At 33.2% G+C, this 22,606-nt stretch overlaps 2 protein-coding genes across 9 annotated transcripts; one reads left to right on the top strand and one right to left on the bottom strand.

The window, feature by feature from the left end:
• The first annotated feature begins 5,385 nt into the window (after window positions 1-5,385).
• LOC148206642 (protein BREVIS RADIX-like) lies at window positions 5,386-12,157 on the top strand. 4 transcript variants are annotated; one of them, XM_088104490.1, is made up of 7 exons: window positions 5,386-5,646; window positions 5,741-5,912; window positions 6,948-7,101; window positions 9,758-10,155; window positions 10,516-10,645; window positions 10,952-11,283; window positions 11,607-12,157. In XM_088104490.1, the coding sequence occupies exons 3-7, from the start codon at window positions 6,985-6,987 to the stop codon at window positions 11,683-11,685; spliced, it is 1,056 nt and encodes a 351-aa protein (XP_087960616.1). In that variant the 5' UTR covers window positions 5,386-5,646; window positions 5,741-5,912; window positions 6,948-6,984; the 3' UTR covers window positions 11,686-12,157. The 4 variants fall into 4 exon arrangements, with proteins under 4 accessions (XP_087960616.1, XP_087960615.1, XP_087960618.1 ...); XM_088104489.1 differs by lacking the exon at window positions 5,741-5,912 and having other exon boundaries at window positions 5,387-5,646; XM_088104492.1 differs by lacking the exons at window positions 5,386-5,646; window positions 5,741-5,912 and adding an exon at window positions 5,966-6,249.
• A 1,978-nt stretch (window positions 12,158-14,135) lies between these two features.
• Window positions 14,136-21,394, bottom strand: LOC148206641 (cyclin-dependent kinase F-4-like). Of its 5 annotated transcripts, XM_088104486.1 has the most exons (20): window positions 21,226-21,394; window positions 20,875-20,957; window positions 20,496-20,611; window positions 19,884-20,144; window positions 19,104-19,672; window positions 18,935-19,013; window positions 18,793-18,861; window positions 18,635-18,724; window positions 18,413-18,551; window positions 18,037-18,139; window positions 17,887-17,939; window positions 17,687-17,753; window positions 17,314-17,422; window positions 17,016-17,081; window positions 16,842-16,910; window positions 16,655-16,715; window positions 16,450-16,566; window positions 15,198-15,229; window positions 14,847-14,922; window positions 14,136-14,763 (listed from the first exon to the last, which is right to left on the bottom strand). In XM_088104486.1, exons 5-20 carry the CDS (start codon window positions 19,109-19,111, stop codon window positions 14,540-14,542), a joined length of 1,362 nt encoding a protein of 453 aa, XP_087960612.1. In that variant the 5' UTR covers window positions 19,112-19,672; window positions 19,884-20,144; window positions 20,496-20,611; window positions 20,875-20,957; window positions 21,226-21,394; the 3' UTR covers window positions 14,136-14,539. The 5 variants fall into 5 exon arrangements, with proteins under 5 accessions (XP_087960612.1, XP_087960614.1, XP_087960611.1 ...); XM_088104488.1 differs by lacking the exon at window positions 20,496-20,611; XM_088104485.1 differs by lacking the exon at window positions 20,875-20,957.
• Between the last annotated feature and the right edge of the window lie 1,212 nt (window positions 21,395-22,606).

Raw genomic sequence — 22,606 nt, 5'->3', positions numbered from 1 at the left:
TAAGTCTAGCGTAGCAGGTAAAGTTGCAGGCACGTAGTAGGTGTAGAGTGATATAGGCCTCGGGTCTTAGATTAACCAGTGCAATATCGTTATTCTGCCTCGAGTCTTAGATTAACCGATGTATATACCGTTATACGCTTCAGTTCTCACATAACCAAAGCCTATACAGCGAGTTAAAAATCACATTTTTTACTAGTGAATTGATCAGAGAGAGAGATTGTTGATAGAGAGAGAGATTGTTGTCTAGGTTTACCCCTCTCTTACATTGTGTTCGTTTTCATGGATGCAACTATTCATGTGATGTGTGAATATGGATGTGAGAGGATTGTAGTTGTTCGTTTGGGCTGATTGCAGAGCGAGTGAAGGTGTAGATTTGATGGATGGGTGAACTTTTACAATCCTTCGAAGTTGCTTGGATCTACATGGATTGATGAGGAAATTTTAAAATATCTCTACACCTGCACCATTACCATACTTACCTTATAGCATATTAAGTTAAATTGATCCATTGCTCGGATCAGCGTGTGGATTGATGAAGATTATTCAACATGAACACGAATCATGCAAGTCATTTTGTATTCCTTAGCAATGAAGGAGATGCAGCTTCGTGGTCTGGTTTGGACAAAGAGGTTGAAGATGAAGCCATGTCCATTGAAGAGCTTGAAGATGAAGGTGGTGTTCATGGAGGTTGTAGAGGGGTGGAATGTTGGAGTTGGAACTGATTCCACGAAAGCCTTATTCGATTCCAAGGCTTGTTCAAAACACACAATGGAGTGGATTTGGTTCCTATGGTGTTGTATTCAGTTACAACAATGTGTATTCGGTTCTAGGGGATTGCATTGGAATACACCACCCCTTATTCGGTTCTATTTGTTACGTATTCAATTACATGGTCATTGTATTCGGTTCCAACATCATGTATTCGATTTCATTTTAAAAACTATTTTTTTCTCTTTATAATAATTTTTACAATTATATATAATATTAACAATTATGATTTTATATTATTTTTACTACTAAAGATATTTTGGTAATCTTCGATTTCTATAAATTAAAATATATTTTTATCTGCCACATTGATCAAATTTTACACTAATTTTCATAAATTTTACTTTCAAATTCATCCTCACTTACCTCTAAATTTCTTAAAAAAACAATAATCAAATTTATTCTTAAATTTTCTCAAATTCATTCACTCCCTCACTCAGAAATTCATCTAGCATTACTTATGTTTGTACTTGCAAAATGTTGAGTAGAAGATAAGGTTTTGACTTCCTAAAATTTACTAAAAATCTCATACGATGAATTATGTCTAAGAGCTTTTTGTAAGGCAACTTGGCAGTTTAATACTGGGAATGATTCACCTAAGGAATATTTAGTAATCCATCTATTATCTTTGGGGAATTTCCTTTTCCCCACCACTAATTGCCTTCCAAACATCATAACGATTCCTAACTTTTATTACTCATAAAGTTCGGATTATTACAAGTTCCATATTTGAACTCCAAAACGTCCACAACCTTTCTTTTCTTTTACTAACCTCCATTACCACTTCCCTAGCAAAGCAATACTCAAAATCTCAAAATCTTTAATTTCTAGAACACCCTCCTCATAATAATTGTGTATATATATCATTATTGACCTTTACATATTTTAACAAAGTATGGTAGTAAAACTTTACTCTAATCATAAAGAACTAAACATAAATTTAACTAAATACAAATTAATATAAAACTTTTTCATTTATATTTATTTTCTCTCGTCTCATTTTATTTATCATCTTTTAAATTAACATTGAAATATATATTTTATTGAAATATTTTTTTTTAAATATTGATTTGAAATACAATAATTTATACAACATATTTGAGAATAATAATAGAATAATATGTCACATTCTAAAAAGAATTTATGTCCTTTATTTCTTAAAACACTATTTTAACAAAGAGTTTTACGATTTTTTTTATAAACTAAATTCAACCCCTTATTTAATTTTCAAATATTTTACAAAAACTTAATACTGATAATATGATATTTAATTATTATTTATTATTAATTTGTAATTTGGTTAAAGATTCAATTGTTTTTAATTTTATATTATTCATTTATTATTTTTTGTTATTTTGATATACTACTTCTTCATCATTTTTAAAATTTTTTATCTTATTTATATATTTTTTTATAAACTTTGATTATGATATTTAAAGTGTGAATTAATTAAATTTTTCTGTATCAATCTCCCTTTGGTATGTTCTTTTGGCATAAATCTGAATTCTTTGAATGTATAAAGACGTGGTTTATATCAATTCTTTTTCATTACAACCTCAAATTCTATTTTTAATGTTTATAGAAGTGTTAGTGATGATACGTTATATCAAATTCAAATAGCAAAATTTTGTTTACACGTTATGAACATTAAATAAACTCTAATGATAAAAATAATATTGTATAACTTGAGGAATTGCGTTCAAATGCTTGTCGTGTTTGAATCTTCATCCTATCGAACATGATTGTACTTTGAAAATATTACTCTACGAAAAGAATAATGAGAAATTAATTGCTTATTAATGTTATATCTTCATGATTTTTATCTTCAAAGTAGTCAAGACTTTACACGTACAATTATAAAAATTGCATTATTTTGAATTAAAAATAAAATAAAATAAAATAACGTAACATAATATTATACTTAAAAACATATTTTTTTTTATGATTTTTACATTTTTGAACGGGCATTTTTAATTTAATAATTATAGATAATTTGTGTTTAAAGATAAAGAATATATATACTCTACACAGAAACCATTTAAGATATGACTTTTTAAGTAATTATTATAAAATACTTTATAAACTCCAAACATTTAACCATTTTGAACATTACGACATTTGTTACTCTTTATTAAGCTCTATTTTAAGATTTTGTTTAGAATAAATCTCTCAATACTTAAAAGAATGTAGAAACTATAAATGTAATCAAAACTTAAAGGATCAATACAAAAATATTATAAAGAGATAAAAGGAAATAATAAAAAAAAAGTATAACCTTTACATACAAAATTTAAATTTAAAAATTAAACGTGGATGATGATGTACATCCAAGAAAAAAGTTTAAAATGAAAAATTAAGTGAAATAAAAATAAATTGTAAACTAATGTAGAAATATATAGGATAATGTTAATTTTTTCTTATTGATGTTTATTAATTACCTTTTTTGTAATAAATTTTATATTAATTAATGATAACTAAAATATTATATTTATATTAAAAAAACTAATAAGTCTTTATTGCGAAACAAAATTTTGAAATGAAAATACCTTCATATTCAATCTAATTGAGAGAATAATAAAATTGGTTCTTGAAAGTCATTATATTTTTTATATGCAACAAATAAATTTTGGAATAACAATTATTATGAATATTTAAAATAGAACATAGAGTCTAAAAAAATTGTGTTTTAGAATTCATAGTATTTTCAATAATGAGACTCAAATATTTTAATATTAAAAACTTAAAATATAATTATAATTTTTATAAATGAGTTTCATCATCTTAAATCACATCATTTCTCTCATTTCCTCTAGAGTTCTTCCACTTTTTTTCTAAAATTTGTAATCTTTTGTTTGTCTATTTGAAAAGGTTATAATGCTTTGGTGTTGAGTAGTCACAAGACACGAATGAAATGTACTTTTCACTATAGGATTGGAAAAATTTAATTCCAGGTTGTTAAGCGGTAGATGGGTGTTGTTGAGCAAGACATTTAGCGAGAAAAATAACGTTGAGTGTAACCTTTTTGCAAAAGGTCTAGCATTGAGTTCCAATTCTGAGTGTCATAGTGTATGTTGTGATTTTCTGATGCATTGATTTGTTTGAGATGGATTTATCATGGTTGTTATGTATGTTTAATATGTATTATGATATTTTATAGATTGATAACATGATTATGAGTATGTATGGTAAATATTGTGAAAGAAATTTTTAAAGTTTCTTGTGGTGATTTCAATAGTGTCAGTATTGATATATGGATTTCGTATTTGAAGTTATCTTGTTATTCTAATAACCATTCAATTTCAAGTAGAGTAAGGTATGATATGTGGTAAGAAGAGCAAAAGGTTCTACTATATGGACTTTACTTGGCCAAAGATGTTGACAGACTAACTTTGTTTGTGGTAGGGTGAAATCTAATGACAGTGACTTTGCATAGTAGTAAAGGCTACCATAAGTACATAACTCTCTAAAGTCTGATATCAATACATGTATCCGAATAGTTGAGTCTAACATTGAATAATTACATATGCTATGATTTATTGATATTAATGTTTATATGTATTAATATCTCTATATATGTTGTATGATTGTTCTTTTTGATACATTAACTTATCTCTTTTTTTTTTTGCCCATTTGTTCTTCTTTTACAATAATTACCTTAATAGTATAAACAAATAAAAATATCTTAATTGATTCCGTGCAAAGTGAGATGATGCAACAACTTAGTTTAGAATGAAATTTTTGTGATTTATAACATTTAATTTTGAAGAATTCTACTTTATATTAGTGTATATATGATTCTCTATATCTAATATTATATTTAATATATGTTTATTTATTATCACATTTATAGTAATGTTTTATTTAATAATTTCACTCATTTTAAACGGATGATGCACGTAATGTATACTTTCTTTTATGGACTAATCCAAATACAAGGTATAAATTAAACTTATTTTTAAAATTTCTAAATAGGAGTTGAAAATATATAGTTCTATAACATGTTCGATTTTTTTTTACATTATTTCAAATATCTTTCTTTTTTCTATTTACACGGGAAATCACTTAACCGAAACACTTTAAGGACTCATTTATGAGTGTCCAAATATAGAAAAGAAAACTATTTGCATTAAAGTAAATTAAAACTATCACACATTTTAATTTTTCAAAACAAAAAAGAAACAAAGTTTTTGGACAGTGTAACTGAAACACCTTAAACTGTGTTTTGAAAACATAGAGATGTTGGATAATTTTGATTTGCAAAAGTTGAGTTATGATTTTACCATATGATTATAAAGAGGTAGCCAAAGACATGAAATGCCTGATGGGATGGTTCCCAACTCTGTCATACTAATCCCACCCATTCAACCGCTCCATTACATCACTCCCAATCACACTTTGCCACGTGTCATGCTACGTACGCACCTTAAAGATCCTTCAGTGTTGCATTGCATCAGCATAAACATGTGGGCCCCACTGTCTTCTACGCCTCGACCATCGTTTCCGCTGTAAAAAGACAAAAACAAAATTCCTCCTAACGCCTTCCTTATTCACGCCAAACATTTTCCGTCAAAACTAACGCCGTCACCCCTCCCCCTCCGTATAAATACCACACCCTCAACCTTCGCCATCTTCCAAAATTTCTGGCACCGATTCCAGATTCTCGTATCCCGTTTTCTCGCCGAAATATCAACAACGCCACTCATCGCTAATCACCGCTTCATCGTTCTCGCTTATTAGTTCGCTTCGGAGCTCCAAAAATGGAAAGCTAAATCGAAGGAAAAAAAATTGGATTTCACATCACATCAAATCACATCGTATCGTATCCAAGCCAAGTCAATCCAATCGAATCGAATCGAATCCACCGTTCGTTAATATCAGGTAAGTTTTTATCTCTTTGTTGTGTGGTGAGGGAAATTAAAGCGTAGATAGTAGTAATTAATGGGTGTATGCATTGCATTAAAATGCGTTTCAGATCCCAAACGCAGCGCATTTAATTTGATTGATAGATTGTAGTAGGAGGGAGGATTTTGATTTTGATAAAAGGCGGATAGTGCGTTGGACATATGAAGATGGTGCATCTGCGAGAGGTGCGACAAAAGAAGAAGAAGCTGTTGAACGTTTGCTTGCTAAGTCGTTTTCGAATAGTAATGACTGACTCTATTTAATTAATTCCGCTTTTGCAGTAAAGCTAGAATTATAATATCTCAATCAATGCACTAACAATTTCAATTCTCTTTTCTCCTTCATTCTCTTTCACTGTCCAGTTACCTCTCTTCGCACCCTCCGACAAACATTGATTCCTCATTCAAACCCATTCTGTTTTTCCGCAATCCCAAAAACACGTACCCTCACTCTCACTCTCTCTCTCTCTATCTCTAGGTCAGTCAGTCAGCCGCTTTTGGTTTTCGGGTGTGCCTCGGAGAACGGGGATTGATGTGATTTACACAAAAGATAAAGAGAGAATCGAAAGAATATATTATAGTATGTCACTTGTTCTTTTTATTATAAGTTATTGTGCTATAGTACCTATTTTTGTATTTATCAATTTTTCTCTTTATTTGAGGCGCGAGGAAATGTTTTTATTATCAATGGGGTTCATTTGGTTCTTTTCTTTTTAAGGGGTGTCAGAATCTTCGGCTTGGAGGTTCTTCTTTTAAAATTGCGAATTTGTGTGCGGTAAAGCAAAGCAGATAGTAGTAATGTAGTAATACCCTGGCCATTCCTTGCCCCATTTTGTTTCCTTTCTCTACTTTTTATTATTGATCCCATTTTCTTCTTTTGAGATTTTGAGATCGCTTTCGATCTTGCTCTGATCCCGAGCCTCCTTCTCAATACCACTTTTCCTTTTTCTCTTTTCCTCCCTTCTGTTTCACCACGAAAGATATCATTTCGTAGACCACTAAAACTGCTAAATTCAAATTCCCTTCTATTTTTCTTCCGCTTCGCATTCTCACCTGTGCTGTTGCTGCATTTCTTCATTCAATTTGGGGCTTCCACTGGCTGGCGTTGCTCTGTCACTGTTTCATTCAATGAAAGTAATTGCCTCAAACGCGTAATCAATTATGTCCTTCATTACTATTTCACGTCGCCCTCCATCCCAGTCCATCCAAAGCCGTATATTATTAAAAATTTGACTGTTTCTTTGATATTTATCTAACTATTTTGAATTTGTTTTGCAGGAAATAAGGAGGGTGTAATTAAAAAGAGTAAAGAAAGATGTTTACGTGTATAGCGTGTACGAAGCAAACGACGGATGAGAGGGAGGAAGAAGGAGGAGTCCGTGAGAGTGGCACGCCGAGTACAAAAGAAGCTGTCAAAAGCCTGACCACACAGGTTCTTCACTCTCTCACAAATTCTTTCTCTCTCTTGATTCACCCACAATCTTCATCTTGGTGAAAAACAAATAAAATCTTCACCCCGTTTAGGTACACTCATATATGACGGGGGGGCCACCACTATTCAATCACCACTTTATATGATTTTTGATAAATTATTTCTATTTATATTTTTGAATAAATAGTGCAGGTATGTAATTATTTGAGTCTTATATTTGTTGATTTTGACTAGTTACCGTCAAAAGCTTAATAGTCACAATTACGTAATTTCATGAATGCTTTTGATACATGCTTATTTTTAATTTAAAGTAAATGGTCTATGCAAATTTTTTTAATAATACGTTATTATCGATTTGTGGGAATCGAAATTAAACATTTTATTTTCTAATATGTTTATTGATATTATTTTTCTTATTAATAAATTTAATATAATTTTTTATTTCTTAATTGAATAAGAAATATAATATTTTGAATAAAGATTCAACCGAGTGGCCATAAGTTAAGACACGCATGGTTTTGGATGACGCAGTTTTGTTTTGTTCTGTTCTGATTTGGACCCTTTTGATGTTGGTGGTATGCTCCCTATCATATACTATTTGGTCTATTTTATTCGTTTATTTAGGAGCTTGTGGGCATATGGTGTTGCCATCTTGTTAAGCTGTGGAGGTGCAACATGGGATCATGATTAACCAATCAACCCTTGATTATCCACTTATAATTGTACATGAGTGGAGAAGCAAGGTGTTCTGCAGTTTAAAATATATAATAACCATGCAAATATCAACGAATCAACATATTTACACGGTTCCGGTGATGCCTCGTTACTTTCTAGTACTCTACATATAACTTTTATTTTTTAATTTAGGATATAGTAAAGAATAAAACCACGAGATTTTAGATGTGGAAGCTAACTTATTATACTAATATAATTATATTAATATAATCTTGATCAATAGCGAACAGTATGAATTAATTTGTTGCTTTTATCCAAAATATAAACTTGGTTTTCCAAGAAAAGTAAATTTCTCGGTCAATTATTCTAAATGCGTAATGAGAATAGCAATAGTGGGAACATGTTTCATATTCAGCATTTGAGTTGATGATGAGAAAAGATTCCTATCACAGGAAGGGTCTGCCATATTCCTATCCCTAGTGTGGCCCATCCTTGAATTCTTGTCGATTCAATGTTTTTCAAAAGGTTTCTATTATTACCAACGCAGAAAAAAAAAAGCAAAAATAGATAAGTGATAGCCGACTACTGATAGTTTTTATGGCAGAAAAGTGTGTGTGTGTGTGTATATATATATATATATATGCCTTAGCATTTACTTTTAGACCAATAGGCACGATTCTCTTTCTTAATGTCTGCTTATGTGTGTGAGTTACCTTCATTTTAGTGCTCTTTATTCTTCCTTCTAAGTCAATGTAATGTAAATGCAATTTAAGCTGGACTCAACTCTCTATAAGACGATCCAATATTGTTCTAATCAACAGAATATTGTGTGAAGCACTCCTCTCGAATTTCTATGCTTATCCTAATGTTTTGAACCAACTATTTCTAAACTAAGTTAAAAAATTTATGAGAAAAAGCTAGCTAGAAATCAACTGAATTTTCTTCAATTAGGAAATGTTTTCCATTAGTGGTAACATAGTTCATGGTAGCATATATGTAAGGATTTTGTCATCCACTTGTATCCTCAACCCAAACACATTCTCCACAATCCAGCTGTAAAGGTTTATCTTTGAAAATGACCGAAGACTGAAACCTTGCCTCCATTCAGTTTCATCCAAATTTACTTTTAACTTATCCTTCAGAACTTGCACAAATGGTTTCCATCAGTTCTTCCTTGTGTGCCATTTGGCGAACACATTTCTGCTATCATCTGCCAATATTCAATGTGCTTATCTTTAAATTATTTATATCTTTAATTATGGCTTTTCCTCCTTCTTTTGTTTCCTCTGGTCCAATTCCAATAAAAAACAGTTCTTTTTAATCATGGACAATCTGTATTTGCTTCTTCTAGCCAGTAGATAACTAGTTCTCCGTCTATACTTTTCTCTTTTCCATCTAGTGCATCATATTTTAGACAATCATATCGTATTCAAGATAAAAGGAAAGTATCAAAGCAATATGAGTAGGTGAATAAAGCAAGATGCCACTCAGGTGTTTATGAAGCCTTGACACATTGTTGAGATATAAAAATAGAATTTTAAACTGTACCCACTCCCCACTTGAGAGTACTAATTGTGTCAGTCAGTGACCGAAATCCACTTAGACACAGAATATATTATTAAATATTCGACAATCCCAATTTACAAAAGAATAGAACTTTATATGAACTGTTAAAGTAGAGTTACTTGGGAAGGGGTGTTTGGCCCAATATACGGTACTCCTTTTAGATAAAAGGAAGTGTGATACAATTCCATATTTCGAGTTTCCGTTACGAAGCAATGATTTAAACATATAACCACGTTACAACATTTAATCTATCAATCCTCGCTCCATATTATTATATTATTATAATATAGTCGTTATCGAGTTGTTTTGGTGGTAGAAAAAGGACCTTATATTTACTTATTTTCTATTATTTAAAATTAAATAATTGAAGCCTCTAAAGCATCGGTGTTAATACGGTTATATTCTTTATATGCAGATAAAGGATATGGCACTGAAGTTTTCAGGTGCTTACAAACAATGCAAACCCTGCACAGGGTCCAGTAGCTACAAGAAAGGACATAGACCATATCCAGACTTCGATACCATCTCAGAAGGGGTTCCATACCCTTACATTGGGGGTGCAAGCTCAAGTTCAACCCCCGCTTGGGACTTCACAACCTCTCACTACCCTGGTGGTAGATCAGACCCACGATTTGCTGGGGCATTTGGTGGTGACCGCACGCCTAGAGGACGAGACTCAGCATCAGTTTGTGATGTAGTCTTAGAGGACGAGGATGAGCCTAAGGAGTGGATGGCAGTGGTGGAACCAGGGGTTCACATTACCTTTGTGTCTCTTCCTAATGGGGGAAATGATCTTAAAAGAATTCGCTTCAGGTATGGTAACGACTACGCCAATAATTAATAATTGGCAAGTCATTTCAATTACAAGTTATTGCAGAAATGTTAATTTTCTAGTTAAAGATAATTGTGCTTGTCCCTAAAGTAATGATTAATGAACCAATTAAACACTAAATAAATTTGTCCCAAATTGCCCTCGCCTAACAATGGTCTATTACTTGGCACTGCACTTGTTGGATAAAAAAATCAGCTGAAATATGTAGTTTACATTCTGAAAAGAATACCTTAGGCCTTAATATTAATATTACAAAAAATGTATGGGAGTTTTTAGTTGTTGAGAACTTAAATTATCCTGTAGGAGCAAAGACTGACAATACTTAGCGTTTGAATTTGAAGCCGAGAGATGTTTAATAAATGGCAAGCGCAAAGATGGTGGGGTGAGAATTACGACAGAATCATGGAACTTTATAACGTGCAGAGATTTAATCGACAGGCGCTCAACACTCCTCCAAGGTCTGAGGACGAGGTAATAATCTACATTTCTTTCCATCAAGATTATGTTTTGCATTATCTTCATCATTCATTATATCTTATCATGTAGAGCACGATTTTGTAAGACTAATTTCGCCTATACAATTGTAATGATGGTCCAGCTTATATGTAAGTAAAAATGTTTTGATCAATTAGGTTGTACAGATAAGATTAACTCCTCTCGCACTCTCTAAACTTATCGGTTGATAATATGTTTCGTATGAATTAAGTAAGACAATTGTATTCAATTTTCAAAAACTATATTGGATTCGAGATTAATCTGTATAATTTGTTTGGACAGCCAAGAGATTCTACCTTCTCAAGATTGACATCTGCACAAGAAAGTCCCATGCCGTCAAACAAGGATTGGACCCCCAGGAGTCACTATAAACCTTCTGGGAGCAGAGGATATTACCCCTCTGAACCGTTGGATCATGGTGGAGGTGGTGGCCACTTGCATGCTGGGCCATCTATGGAACCAGCAAGGGATACTACTGCTTCTAGAGATGAGCCTTCTATCAGCAATGCCAGTGAAATGGAGGCAGAATGGGTAGAACAAGATGAGCCTGGGGTTTACATTACAATCCGGCAGTTAGCTGATGGGACCAGGGAGCTTCGACGTGTCAGATTCAGGTACTACATAGTATAATGTATCACTAAAAACATGTTCCTGTTCTTTTCCTTCACACGGAAATGATCCTAGAGCGTTGAAAAGAAGAACTAATCGTAGCTAAATGTCAAAATAGTGATGATCAAGATAAATTTAAGTAAAACAATCCTTATAATCTGTGCATCCTCATAGATCGAGATTTGTTCCTATTGTGCTGTCACAAGCGCAAATACAGACATATTTAGTTAATATTGTCAACTTTGAAGAGGGTACCGAAGATCCTTTAAAAGTTTTTATGCTTATTTGGTTTTGAATTTAACAGTTTTTGATCTCATCATGCTTGCAGCCGGGAAAGATTTGGTGAGGTGAATGCGAAAACATGGTGGGAAGAAAACAGAGAGAGAATACAAGCTCAATACCTTTGAAGTGTATTCCTAAGAAAAAGTGGAATCCGAAATTTTGTCTCCAAGAGAATGTAAGGGTATGACTCCAGATTAAGGAGTGGAGTCAGTCCTATACAGAAAACTGGACTTCCCACCATCTGTTATGGTCTCTGACGGGATAGTGCAAATCAGGGATTTAGTTTTGTGGTGACTCCATTTTTGCCAAGTATCAGTCGCCATTGGATTGGGAGGTCTAATCTTTATTACAAATCACATATATATTTTTTATCCTCCTAATTTTCCTGCCTTGCTTTCTTTCTTTTCATTTTAAGGGATACCTTTTTTCTCATCACGATTGCTGTTCTATTAATTTATCACCATTTGTTTATTTTTTATCTCCCAAGTGGAACTGTGTTGTAGCTGCTTACCAAATGATTGCCTCTTATAACGTGAGATCAAAGAAATTAAGAAAAACAGTGGTATTTATTAATGCATGATTTAAGATATTCTAGTATGTGCCCTTTGACTAAATTAGATATTCTAGTATGTGGTTTTGTTTAAATAAATTTCTCTATAAATATTTATAGAGAAATGAAACTGAGCTTTCAATTAAATATAGTAGAAGACGTTTAAGTTGCGTTCTTGTATAAAAGTCCGTCTTGTCCAAATTCAAGACACGTGTCTCAGTAAGCTGATCTACAAAAATAATAATAATTCACATTTTATTTTATTTTAATGTAACTAACATTAATTATATTTTATCAATTAAAACATTTTTTTAATCTATCAAATTTAACTCATCGCTTATTAATTTTCACAAACTTCCATCTTAAATATTTTCATTTTTCATTATCTTTTATTTAATCCAAACAACTCAATCTTCATATTTTTCTTCCCTCAAATTCACTCTCCAAAATTCATCTTCAAATCCAAACACAAAACACAGAAGGTCAAATAAAAAAAAACAAGTTAAATATTCCTATTTTTAAAAATTAGTTTTGAAACTCAAATTACAATAAAATACATTGTCCCCTTTTTAAGACCACATCTAATATGATATAAGTCTAGCATAACTTGTAATAATCGAACTATAAAATAAGAATAAATGCTGAATTTGGTCCTGAAAGATTGAGCCAATGGTTGGTAGGTCTCTTAATAAAATGTTACGAAAATTAGTCCTTCAATAATGTATCTTCTTGCATGTAAGTTCTTATTTCTTCTGAATTTTTGTCAAAACCACTCCTATAAATGTTAAGCCGTCATTACATTAGACAATCTCTTTTCCTATTCTCAACAATAACACTTACACCATCATTCCTCCAATCAACGTAGAGAATGGGAGGTGAAGAAAATAATCGTTACAAACCTTCCTTGTTGAAGAGTAGTATCCAAAATAATCTTGAAGGAGCAAACCTTAGAAGGATGATGATGTATTTCTAAGTGCAATCAAGAGTCATAACAATTCACAAAAACACGAAAGTACAAATGTTATATCCAAGTTTAACAAATCATTTTTTGATTTTGATTATAAGCTTAAAAAACAAGTATAAAATATAATTTTAATATATCATGTCAAATGAAAAGTGCCTAGTGTAACCCAACAAACACAAGTTGAGTGGCTAAATGGATGCATGTGTTGTTTGTCGTGTATTTAGTTTGATAGGCACAAACGTTGTATATGTTTTTCATCTGATAAGTTTTTTTCTTGAACAAACACTAATCAGTATAAATAATCTAATGATCTTTTATCTGAGGAGACAATAAGTATATTTTGTTAGACAAACATAATCCTTAAACATTTCATAATATATATCAAACTAATAAATGTTTATTTTATATTTGTAGAGAATATGCACTTCTTCGTTTTTTCAAGAGAATCTCAAGTTTTTTGTCAACATCAAGATTTTCCTAAGAACAAAAGCTTCATACAAACAATTTTTCTAAAAAAAAGTGGGATATCAATATTGTAAAGTCAACCAACTATATCAAGTCCAACACTTTGCAACTACCTAATGTGTTTCAAAGTTTTAAATCATGCTCTAACTAAAGAAGAGTCTCGATGGTTACAAATTTGCAAGGACTCTTCTTCTCAACTCTACATAAAGAAAATCCATATGAAGAAAAAAAGCTTTGGTTTTCTTAAGCGTCCGTAGGCTTTGCATTTAAGAGTTTGTTTGTCGTTAAACATTTTCTGATTAGCAACTCTATGATCTATTAAATCACTTTCTTTATAAAGGTTTAACCAACAATGGTTGGGTCTAAAGAATATTAAATCATGGGATTGCCCCTTACACCAAACACTGATGGCCCTTAATTACTGTGTCTGCCAGCCAGCATATGCATGTTCCTTAAAGAACTAAAATTAATAAATAATTAAATAAGTTATTAAGTTGTTTAATCTTAATAGACGTTGAACAACAATTTTATCCGCTAAAACATACTGACTCTTCAGAAAAGAAAAGTGCTATTCTCAATAGATGTACACGCATAGATGAAGATGAGGAACTGCATAATGGAAAACACGGTTTAAAGATTTAGTGGTTAAATAAAATACATTTATGGAGAAAACAATAAAGAATATTGAGGTTTATAATTTTGGAAAACCTGATTCTTAAAATAAAATAAAAAAATGATGTCGGGATATTCAGTGAACACACATCAAACAGAGTGAGGGTGACACTGGAACTTGTTGAGCACCATTAATGAAGAAGCTTTTATATAAACACTTTGGCACGACTGATGGTGTGTCAATGAAATCTATATGAAAAAACCAGTAATAGTAACGAAAACCATCACCAACTCAGCAGGGCAGGTGCAAACCCATAATATATGGATCTATCGATGTGTATTGGCACAATTTAAAATATGGATCTATCGAAGATTCTCCAAAGTCATCTCAGCCAGCAACTTTTCTAGTCAAACTTCTCTCAGTTGTTGGATTTTGTTGTCCGGATCTGAGTATGAAGTTTCCAGATTCAGATATACAATTGACTCCCGCCTTCATTGCAGGCGATGGACGGCTTTGTCCCATCGACTGTCTTCGCGAACCGATGGACATATTGGCCAACTTTTCGGCGCTTTCTGAAACCCCGCGTGCAGTCCTTCCCTTGTTCATAGAAGCTGCCAAACACATTATTACGAATCAAAATCAGCTTTAACTCGTGCTTAAATGAAAGTGATTATTAGAGTATTAAAAGGCTTACTCGGGCTGTCTTTTCCTGGAAATCGATATTTTGATTGTTGAGTAGTCTTCAATGACTTCTTGCTCTTAATTCCATCCTTTAGAAGAAACAAAAGAATTTTAGCTGAACAAAATTTAACGAGAAACAAGTCCAATATAGTAACACCACCAAAAAAGAGCAAAGGCCAAAGAGGAGTCAGTCAGATTTGTGAGATCTTGAACTGTCTTAATGCATAGCCCCACATATTCAAAGAGTGAAAAGGTATGGGTGGGAACCAGAGATTCAATGAGTAAAAAGACGGCGTGGGTAGGAAGGGCATGAGTTAGTAAGCACAATGGGAAAGGACAAAAGTAGAAAGAGTGAACAACTCACCTCGGTTGCCAAATCCAACTTCCGTTGCACACCTGTAATGTTCAGAAATAAATGAGTTCCATGCTCTTTGCACATGTGAAACACAGCATGCCACTAAAAAGAGGGCCTATTTTCTCCACTTTCCAAGAACATAAAAAATCCCAGCTGCAACTAGAATTTCATTGCTTTGAGACTGGAAAGGAATAAATAGAAACTATATATTCAAAAGAGCAGGGCTTTTGTTTGATAGAAGATCAAATACGTGGAATGTAATTTTAGTTGGTGGTACATTTGATTTGAACTTATGAGAGAACTGGAGATCATACCATACCAAATATAGGAGGCATTAGAATTTAAAGAAAATGGAAAAAAATGGAGTAATGCCTCACGGTGTCGTGTAATAGAAAAGTACCACCCAAGTTTAAGAAAAATAATTAGCACAGTACGACTTTAAATGTTTGTACAGGACAGAATGCTAAACAGAAAACCCACCAATATAAAAAAGGTCAACATAAAAAAATTACGATAGATGAGTGGACACAACACAGGACTGGATTAGGAATAACATCGGAAAGCAAGTACATAATCTCCACCAAGAGGTATGATAAAACATAGAATAGTCTAACAATTAGTGGAGGGAGAACCAAAAAGTCAATAGGCCAGACCGTGGAAGTTTTAGATTTTCATCTATAAAAGTAATTTACAATAGGACTAAAAGTTTTATCCATTCAAGAAAAAGGCTATTGATGGTTATTACTTTGTTTCCATTATTGAGATATAAAGTAGCAATTTAAACAATGTAGTAATATATCTTATAGAGATTTCGCACAGCTTAAACACCAACAGATATTTCTAAACCATAATGAATAATAATGATTCAGATCTACAGATAGTTGGGATAAGCAAGCACATAATCTACAACAAGGAGTATGATGGAACGTAGAATAGTCTAATAATCAGAGATGGAAGGAGGCACCCAAAAGTGCCAATAGGCCAGAGCATTGAAGGTTAGATTAATAAAAGTAATTTACAATAAAACTATGTTTTATCCATTCTAGTAAAAGGATATTGATGGTTATTACTTTGTTTCCTTTATTGAGATATAAAGAAGTAGCAATTTAAACAATGTAGTCATGTCTGATGGAGATTTCCCAGCTTAAGCACCAACTGATATTTAACTAACAAAGAATTATACGACTCAGATCTACGAAAGCTGGAATAAAAACATGCAGCATGTATTGAACCTGAATATGTCTGAAACCAATTATATCACCTGAAGCTATAGAAGCATGTAATTTAGGGGAAGAAAAATTGTTTGTGAATTTTGTATTAGGCAAAGCACTAGAGTATCTCTTGAGTCCCTGACGGTCCAGTGAACCCCTGGTCCCAGCTGCAACAAAATAAACAAGGAGTTTGGTATCCCTTCCAATTGAAGCATAAGCCATTCCTTAGAAAATAATATAAATTTAACTACAAACCAGATGGAGGAGTTCTGGCCACAGCTCTTGTGCGAAGGGATGGAGGGATGTAAAAGCAACTCTAAACAAATCAAAAAGCAAAAAATATTTAAAGCCCAATTACAGAAGTTAACATATAGTCGTGTGATTAAAGATATAAAATTTTTACTACAAAACTTATCGAAAGTAAGGATTTGTTAAAGATAACCTGAAAGAAAGGATGTTGAAGGGCCTCTGATGCTGTTGGTCTCTTGCAGGGATCCCATGAACAAAGTGACTACAAAAATGTAATGCAAACAGAAAAATGAGTACATAGCACTCCGTTAGCTAAAAAAGGGGGGGCAAGACTAAACTACAGTGTAATAAAAGCAAAACTACTCACGCTAACAAGGTTAATTGCACTATCACTTCTGGATGGGATCAGAGCAGAGAGATGTACACTAGCAAGCTGCAGAATTTAAACATAAGAAACTATTTAAGGAAGAAAATATTGATCTTAATATACATAATATCAAAAGACAACAGTTTAAGGGGATAAAAAGACTAAACAAAAGACTTTGAAATTATCCAGCACACTGAAAACAGATAAAATAGCACATCTCACAACTTGCATAATAATTAGTATCTAGCACTCTCAAAGCAAAACATAAAAACAGAAACAACAAAAGTAGGAAAAGAACCTGTGGAAACTGATAGTTGATATCCCTGGCAAGCTTGAGTCCATCTGCCCAAGATTCAGTTGTGGGACTACCTATTACACTGCATATTTTGTAGATTTCATCCGCTTCACTGCGTGTACAGAAATAATGAAACATGTTAATTTAAAAGTCCAATCAGTAAATTTGATACTGTAGAGAAGTATGTCACTAATATGAAATTATGTATGTTATGCCATAAACTAATGACAATTTGAAACCAAATAATTTGCAAAGAAGTGTTCAGTCATGCACTTGGAACCAAGTATTAGCGAATTCCCTAATAAAGATCAATTAGCTATATCTAACTAAAAATATCATCATATGGGAAGTTTCACGAATGGAGAGAGGTTAATACCTAGTACCGGGGAATAGAGGACGTAGAGTGAACAACTCAGCCATAATAGCACCCATTGCCCACATATCTACAAGATGAAAGAAAATCCATAAATGTATGGTACTTGACACTTAAGTAATGTATTGTCTAGACTTTAGACCATAATATTTTGGTAAAACATAAGTTACCATAAATAACAATTACTCAAATCAGAAACTTACCGACTTTAGATCCATATAAATGGGACTGAAGTAGGACTTCAGGAGCACGATACCTAATCAGAAGTCATAATAACTATGAAATTAAATGCATATGAAATAGTGCATTATACATTTACAATAATAATAAAGTATTGAGTTGAAAAAACATACCACCGTGTGGAGACATACTCAGTATAGGGTGGCTGTGAACTGATCTCTCGGGCTAGGCCAAAATCAGCAATCTTAATGACATCCTTGGTGACCAGCAAGTTTTCTGCAACAAGAAGTATACCTCAAGTCAAGACAGCAGAATTTTGCAGAGTAATAGATATATGTAAATCTTAATTTGTCATGATTTTCAATTCAATTAACCAGCAAGCTGCATTTAAAAATTATTATTAAAATAGATAACAAAAAGGAAAAAAATTAGCAACAAGAGAATAAAATTCTAACGTTACATCCATTCCAAACTGTATAATATAAACGGAACCCTATTATTCCATCATGCTACATACTAACACACTGGTATCATATGATAATTACGTACCTGGCTTCAGATCACGGTGAAAGTATCCACGCTGGTGCATGTAAGCTAAACCTTGGAAAACTTGAAAACACCAATTTCTGACATCATTTTCAGAAAACAGTTTTTCCCTGTTTTTCATTTGTTGGTACAGGTTGTATTCCTAGATTACCCAATATGAATTTAAAAAATTAGTACTAGGCTTTACATGAGCCATCAAATATGCCACAAAATCCAGCCACTCACCATATACTCAAAAACAAGGCACAGAGTGTCACATTCTCGAATAACTTCCTTCAGCTTCACAATATTTGGATGGTTCATTTTTCGCAATGACTGCCATAGGAGAAATAAGAGAATAAATATATGGATAATAACACTAAGGAAAGATCAAAATGTGATACCTTGACTTCTCTCAAGTTTACACACTCCTCCCAAGAGTAATATTTCTTCTTCATTTTCTTTATTGCAACCTGGAATTTTATGACAAATTAGATAAAACAAACAATGGAACTTCATATACCATTCAACTCAAAACATACTTACAACTTCACCACTTTGCTTATTAATGGCTCTCCAAACACTCCCAAACGTTCCATCACCAACTTCTTTAATTAACTTGTACCTGTGTTCAAGGAAAGGAGAAAAACATTGAAGATATTAAACAGTTAAAAAGAGGGAATAACAACTTCTGGCTTGAGAAACAAATACTCACCTCTCCATTTTCCCAAAGAACCCAAAGCAGCTCTTATTCAAAAAGAAATGGCAAACAAGATAAAGATAGATGGCATTTATCCCTAGCAAACAATGCCAATAAAAATGTACAAAATGTTGACAGATATGAGATGGTCCGGCAAAGTTCACTGTCAATTCACTGTCATGGCAATGATATAAAAAACATAAATTGTTTATGCAAGGACAGCATAGCCTTATTGATTAATAGTCCCACAGCTTTGTAGTGGTAGCAAGATGCATGTGGTAGAATCAAACAAGTCCTGGAGAACTTATTTACATAGTTTCAGAATGATTGATCAAAGCAACATTCATCTTCTGCTAAACTCATCACGACCCAAGACTTGAGGAGTTCAATAATAGCCACTTCATCTAATCTACATAGTTTCAGAATTGTCAGGTAAAAAATATTTTGTTGCCACCAATATCCATTAGAAACAACAACACATCAATTGTAACTAAGTGTTGTCTACAGTTCTTCAAGGCAGTTGCTTATCTAATACTTGAGAAGCAGGCATCCAAAATTCACACATTAATCCATATACTTCAGCCCTGTAAAACAAAGATAAGTTAAGTTAAACATCAGTAGGTTAAAACAGGTGAAGGTGTGATAAACAACTGTTCCCTGATGAATCTCTTATCCCAGAAGTAGATTTTACAGATGTTTCAACAGGATATTGGGTTAGGAGTGCACTGTGAAAGGAACACCTATTAAGAAACAACATTTTTTGAAGGTTGCAGCCAAAGACAAATAAGTTCTTACTCATACGTGTTCCCCAAAGATGCTGCACTGGTCTCAGAAGAAACAAGCATTGAGTACACTGTGCCGATCATTAACGTAGAACAAAAGACTAGGTGCAATTGACAAAAGAAACAAGAATAAAATCTCTATGGATGAAGAATTGGCGGTCAAGCACTTGTTGGGATAAAAGCAACCAATAGTGGAAGCAACTTGGCAAGATACAAATCCTTTCCATGTCTCAAAAAATGTACCAGGAACCTCAAGATTCAAATCAAGATCACCCTGCAATTATAGAACATGAGAAAACATCTGATTAGATTAATACTCTACATTGTACAATGCAAATGGCCGACAAAGATAGAAATCTCAACAAAAACAGAAATGGCAATTCTATATGAAAATCAAAATCAAAGAGTGTGCATCATCAACGACAAATTAAACATTTTTCCTTTCTAATTCTAATTTTTTGCTAAAGGTTAAAATTTGAAATCCAATAGAAATTTCAATTTTTCCTGTGGTAGAAAAGTTACCAGACAAATAAGCCAGTATATCAACTAAATACTAAAACTATGTATAAAAATACAATCAAACAAGTTATAATGGAGAGAACAAACATTACTAATTTGCATGTACCAAATTCAATTATGATTACGGGCAGAACGCAAAATCCATAATTACTTCAAAAACCATTTCCAAACATCCGTACTAGCCAAATAGTTACCTCCAGGCATCATCATATGTCAATTTACCTACAAAACAAACATATAATCCAGGAATTCAAGAGAGCATCAAAATTGAAAATTTTTCACCTAAGACAGAACTGAGTTCTCAGTTGCGCTTCAAAGACAAACCCACTCCAATATTTAAACCCAGAAAAAAATAATAAAAAAAAAAGCATCACAAGGATGAGGGATCCAATCATAAGAGCCTAAACATATGATAAAAATCAATCACATTCTTGGCCAAATCCTACCAACGCACGCAGAACGCAAAGCAAAAGAACAATCAGTACCATTCGAATCAAGCCCAACGAAAAAATCCAGAGAATTCAAGACGCGCCAATTCATCTAGAAAACAATGCGCCCATTAAATTCCCTAAAGAGCATCGAAGTTGAAAACCATTAAAACCGACATGAATGAACTTTCACAAGAGAATCCAATCTCTAATCGAAACCCTAGTTAATCTATAAAATGCATCAAGAAACCCACACTCAGCCTCCTCTGCAATATCCCACAAGAATGTTCAATCAATCCCACACCATGAAACGAAAACCATTCTGAATGAATAGAGGGGGCATGAATGCAATTAAATTCGAATCGGATCTGCAAAGAATGAAGACAAGAAGAAGAGAAAAGGAAGAACCTGAAGAGGTCGAAGGAAGAGGACCGTCACGAAGGACGGTAGGAGGTGAAATCCAGAGTTTCCCTCTCTCTCTTCTCTCTGTCACCAAACCCAACGCAAGCCAATAAAGTCAAACTTTCCGATAATTCCTACCCTCTCTTGTTTTTTTTTCTCCTCTTCTCCCACCAAACTCTCAATATTTCTCTACAGTAAAGTACACTCCAATTTTATAAATTTTAAATTAAGCAATCTTATCAGATTATGAGAATTTATTATTCAAAATATTTGTGTCCATATATCATAAGAAATTGGTAGCTAATTTGTGATTATAAAAATTTAGTGCCCGAAGTTTTCAGTCTCAAATGGCGTACATTTAATTAAATATACATTTTCTGTAAAAAAAAATTTATTTATTTACAACATTTTTATTTTTTTCAAAAAATAAAATATAATTACAATATGTGAGCTTTATGATTATTTAAACATTATCTCTATAAATTTTCATTTAATTCTAGTTAATTATAGGTTTAATACATGGTCCATACTTTTAGGGGTTTAGGTCAAAGTAAGCTTACATTTTAAAAAAATTCAGCAAGACTCCATATTTCGTTAAGAAATGTTCAATCCGGTCATTTACGCTCACACCGTTAAAGACATAACGGTGCAAATGTCACGTCATCATCACCATCTCCAAACATTCCCTAACTTCTCTCCAAGAAACCTTAGTCACCACACCATCCAGCGTCATCACCGTCATCCTCGCCGGCAGCCGTCCTCTCCAACACATCACACACCACCACCAAAGTTATGCGACGAGAACGCGAGAAACCCTAGGTCTCCATGGTTTGCTTGCAGGTCTGATTGTGGTTGCGGGTGGAGGCAAGCAGCGGCGCGATTAGTGATGAAGAAGAGTGACGATTCGCAATCTGCAGCAGTTGGCGATTTGGTTGGTGGTTAGTGGTGGACGATTCTGTGGTGGAGATTGGACGATAGTGTTGTTGGTGCGACGACGATTTGGCTGGTGCGAGGGTGAAAATGGTGAAGATTGGTGGTCGCAACATAGCAAGGGATCGCGTTGGGTGGTGGCGCGAGAACGAAGGTGAGATGCGAAGGTGATGGAGGTGCAACAGAAGGGAGAAGACGTTTTGGTGGTGGCGCATGATGTGTTGAAGATGACGGCTGCCGACGAGGATGGCAGTGACGGGGCTGGATGGTGCGGCGGCTAGGGTTTCTTGGAGAGAAATTAGGGTTTGTCTGGAGATTATGATGATGACGTGGCAGGGACTTTTTTTTTAAATTAAAAAATCATTTAAGTCCACCTATTAACGTGTGTCACGTGCTTTTATGAGATGTCACGGTGACATTTGCACCATTATGTTTTTAACGACATGAGCGGAAAGGA

The sequence above is a fragment of the Vigna umbellata genome, chromosome 1 (assembly GCF_029865625.1).
Source record: "Vigna umbellata cultivar VRB3 chromosome 1, Vumbellata_1.0, whole genome shotgun sequence".
Lineage (NCBI taxonomy): Eukaryota > Viridiplantae > Streptophyta > Magnoliopsida > Fabales > Fabaceae > Vigna > Vigna umbellata.
This window is presented reverse-complemented; position numbering and strand designations above follow the sequence as displayed.

Excerpts from the sequence above, each read along its gene's own strand:
- LOC148206642 (XM_088104490.1), top strand. The coding sequence starts at position 6,985 with ATGTTTACGTGTATAGCGTGTACGAAGCAAACGACGGATGAGAGGGAG. Across the intron at positions 7,102-9,757 it reads TCAAAAGCCTGACCACACAG|ATAAAGGATATGGCACTGAA; the intron begins GTTCTTCACTCT and ends CTTTATATGCAG. Across the intron at positions 11,284-11,606 it reads CTTCGACGTGTCAGATTCAG|CCGGGAAAGATTTGGTGAGG; the intron begins GTACTACATAGT and ends TCATGCTTGCAG.
- LOC148206641 (XM_088104486.1), bottom strand. Across the intron at positions 17,754-17,886 it reads TTTATATGGATCTAAAGTCG|ATATGTGGGCAATGGGTGCT; the intron begins GTAAGTTTCTGA and ends TTCATCTTGTAG. Across the intron at positions 16,716-16,841 it reads TTCAACATCCTTTCTTTCAG|AGTTGCTTTTACATCCCTCC; the intron begins GTTATCTTTAAC and ends TGATTTGTTTAG.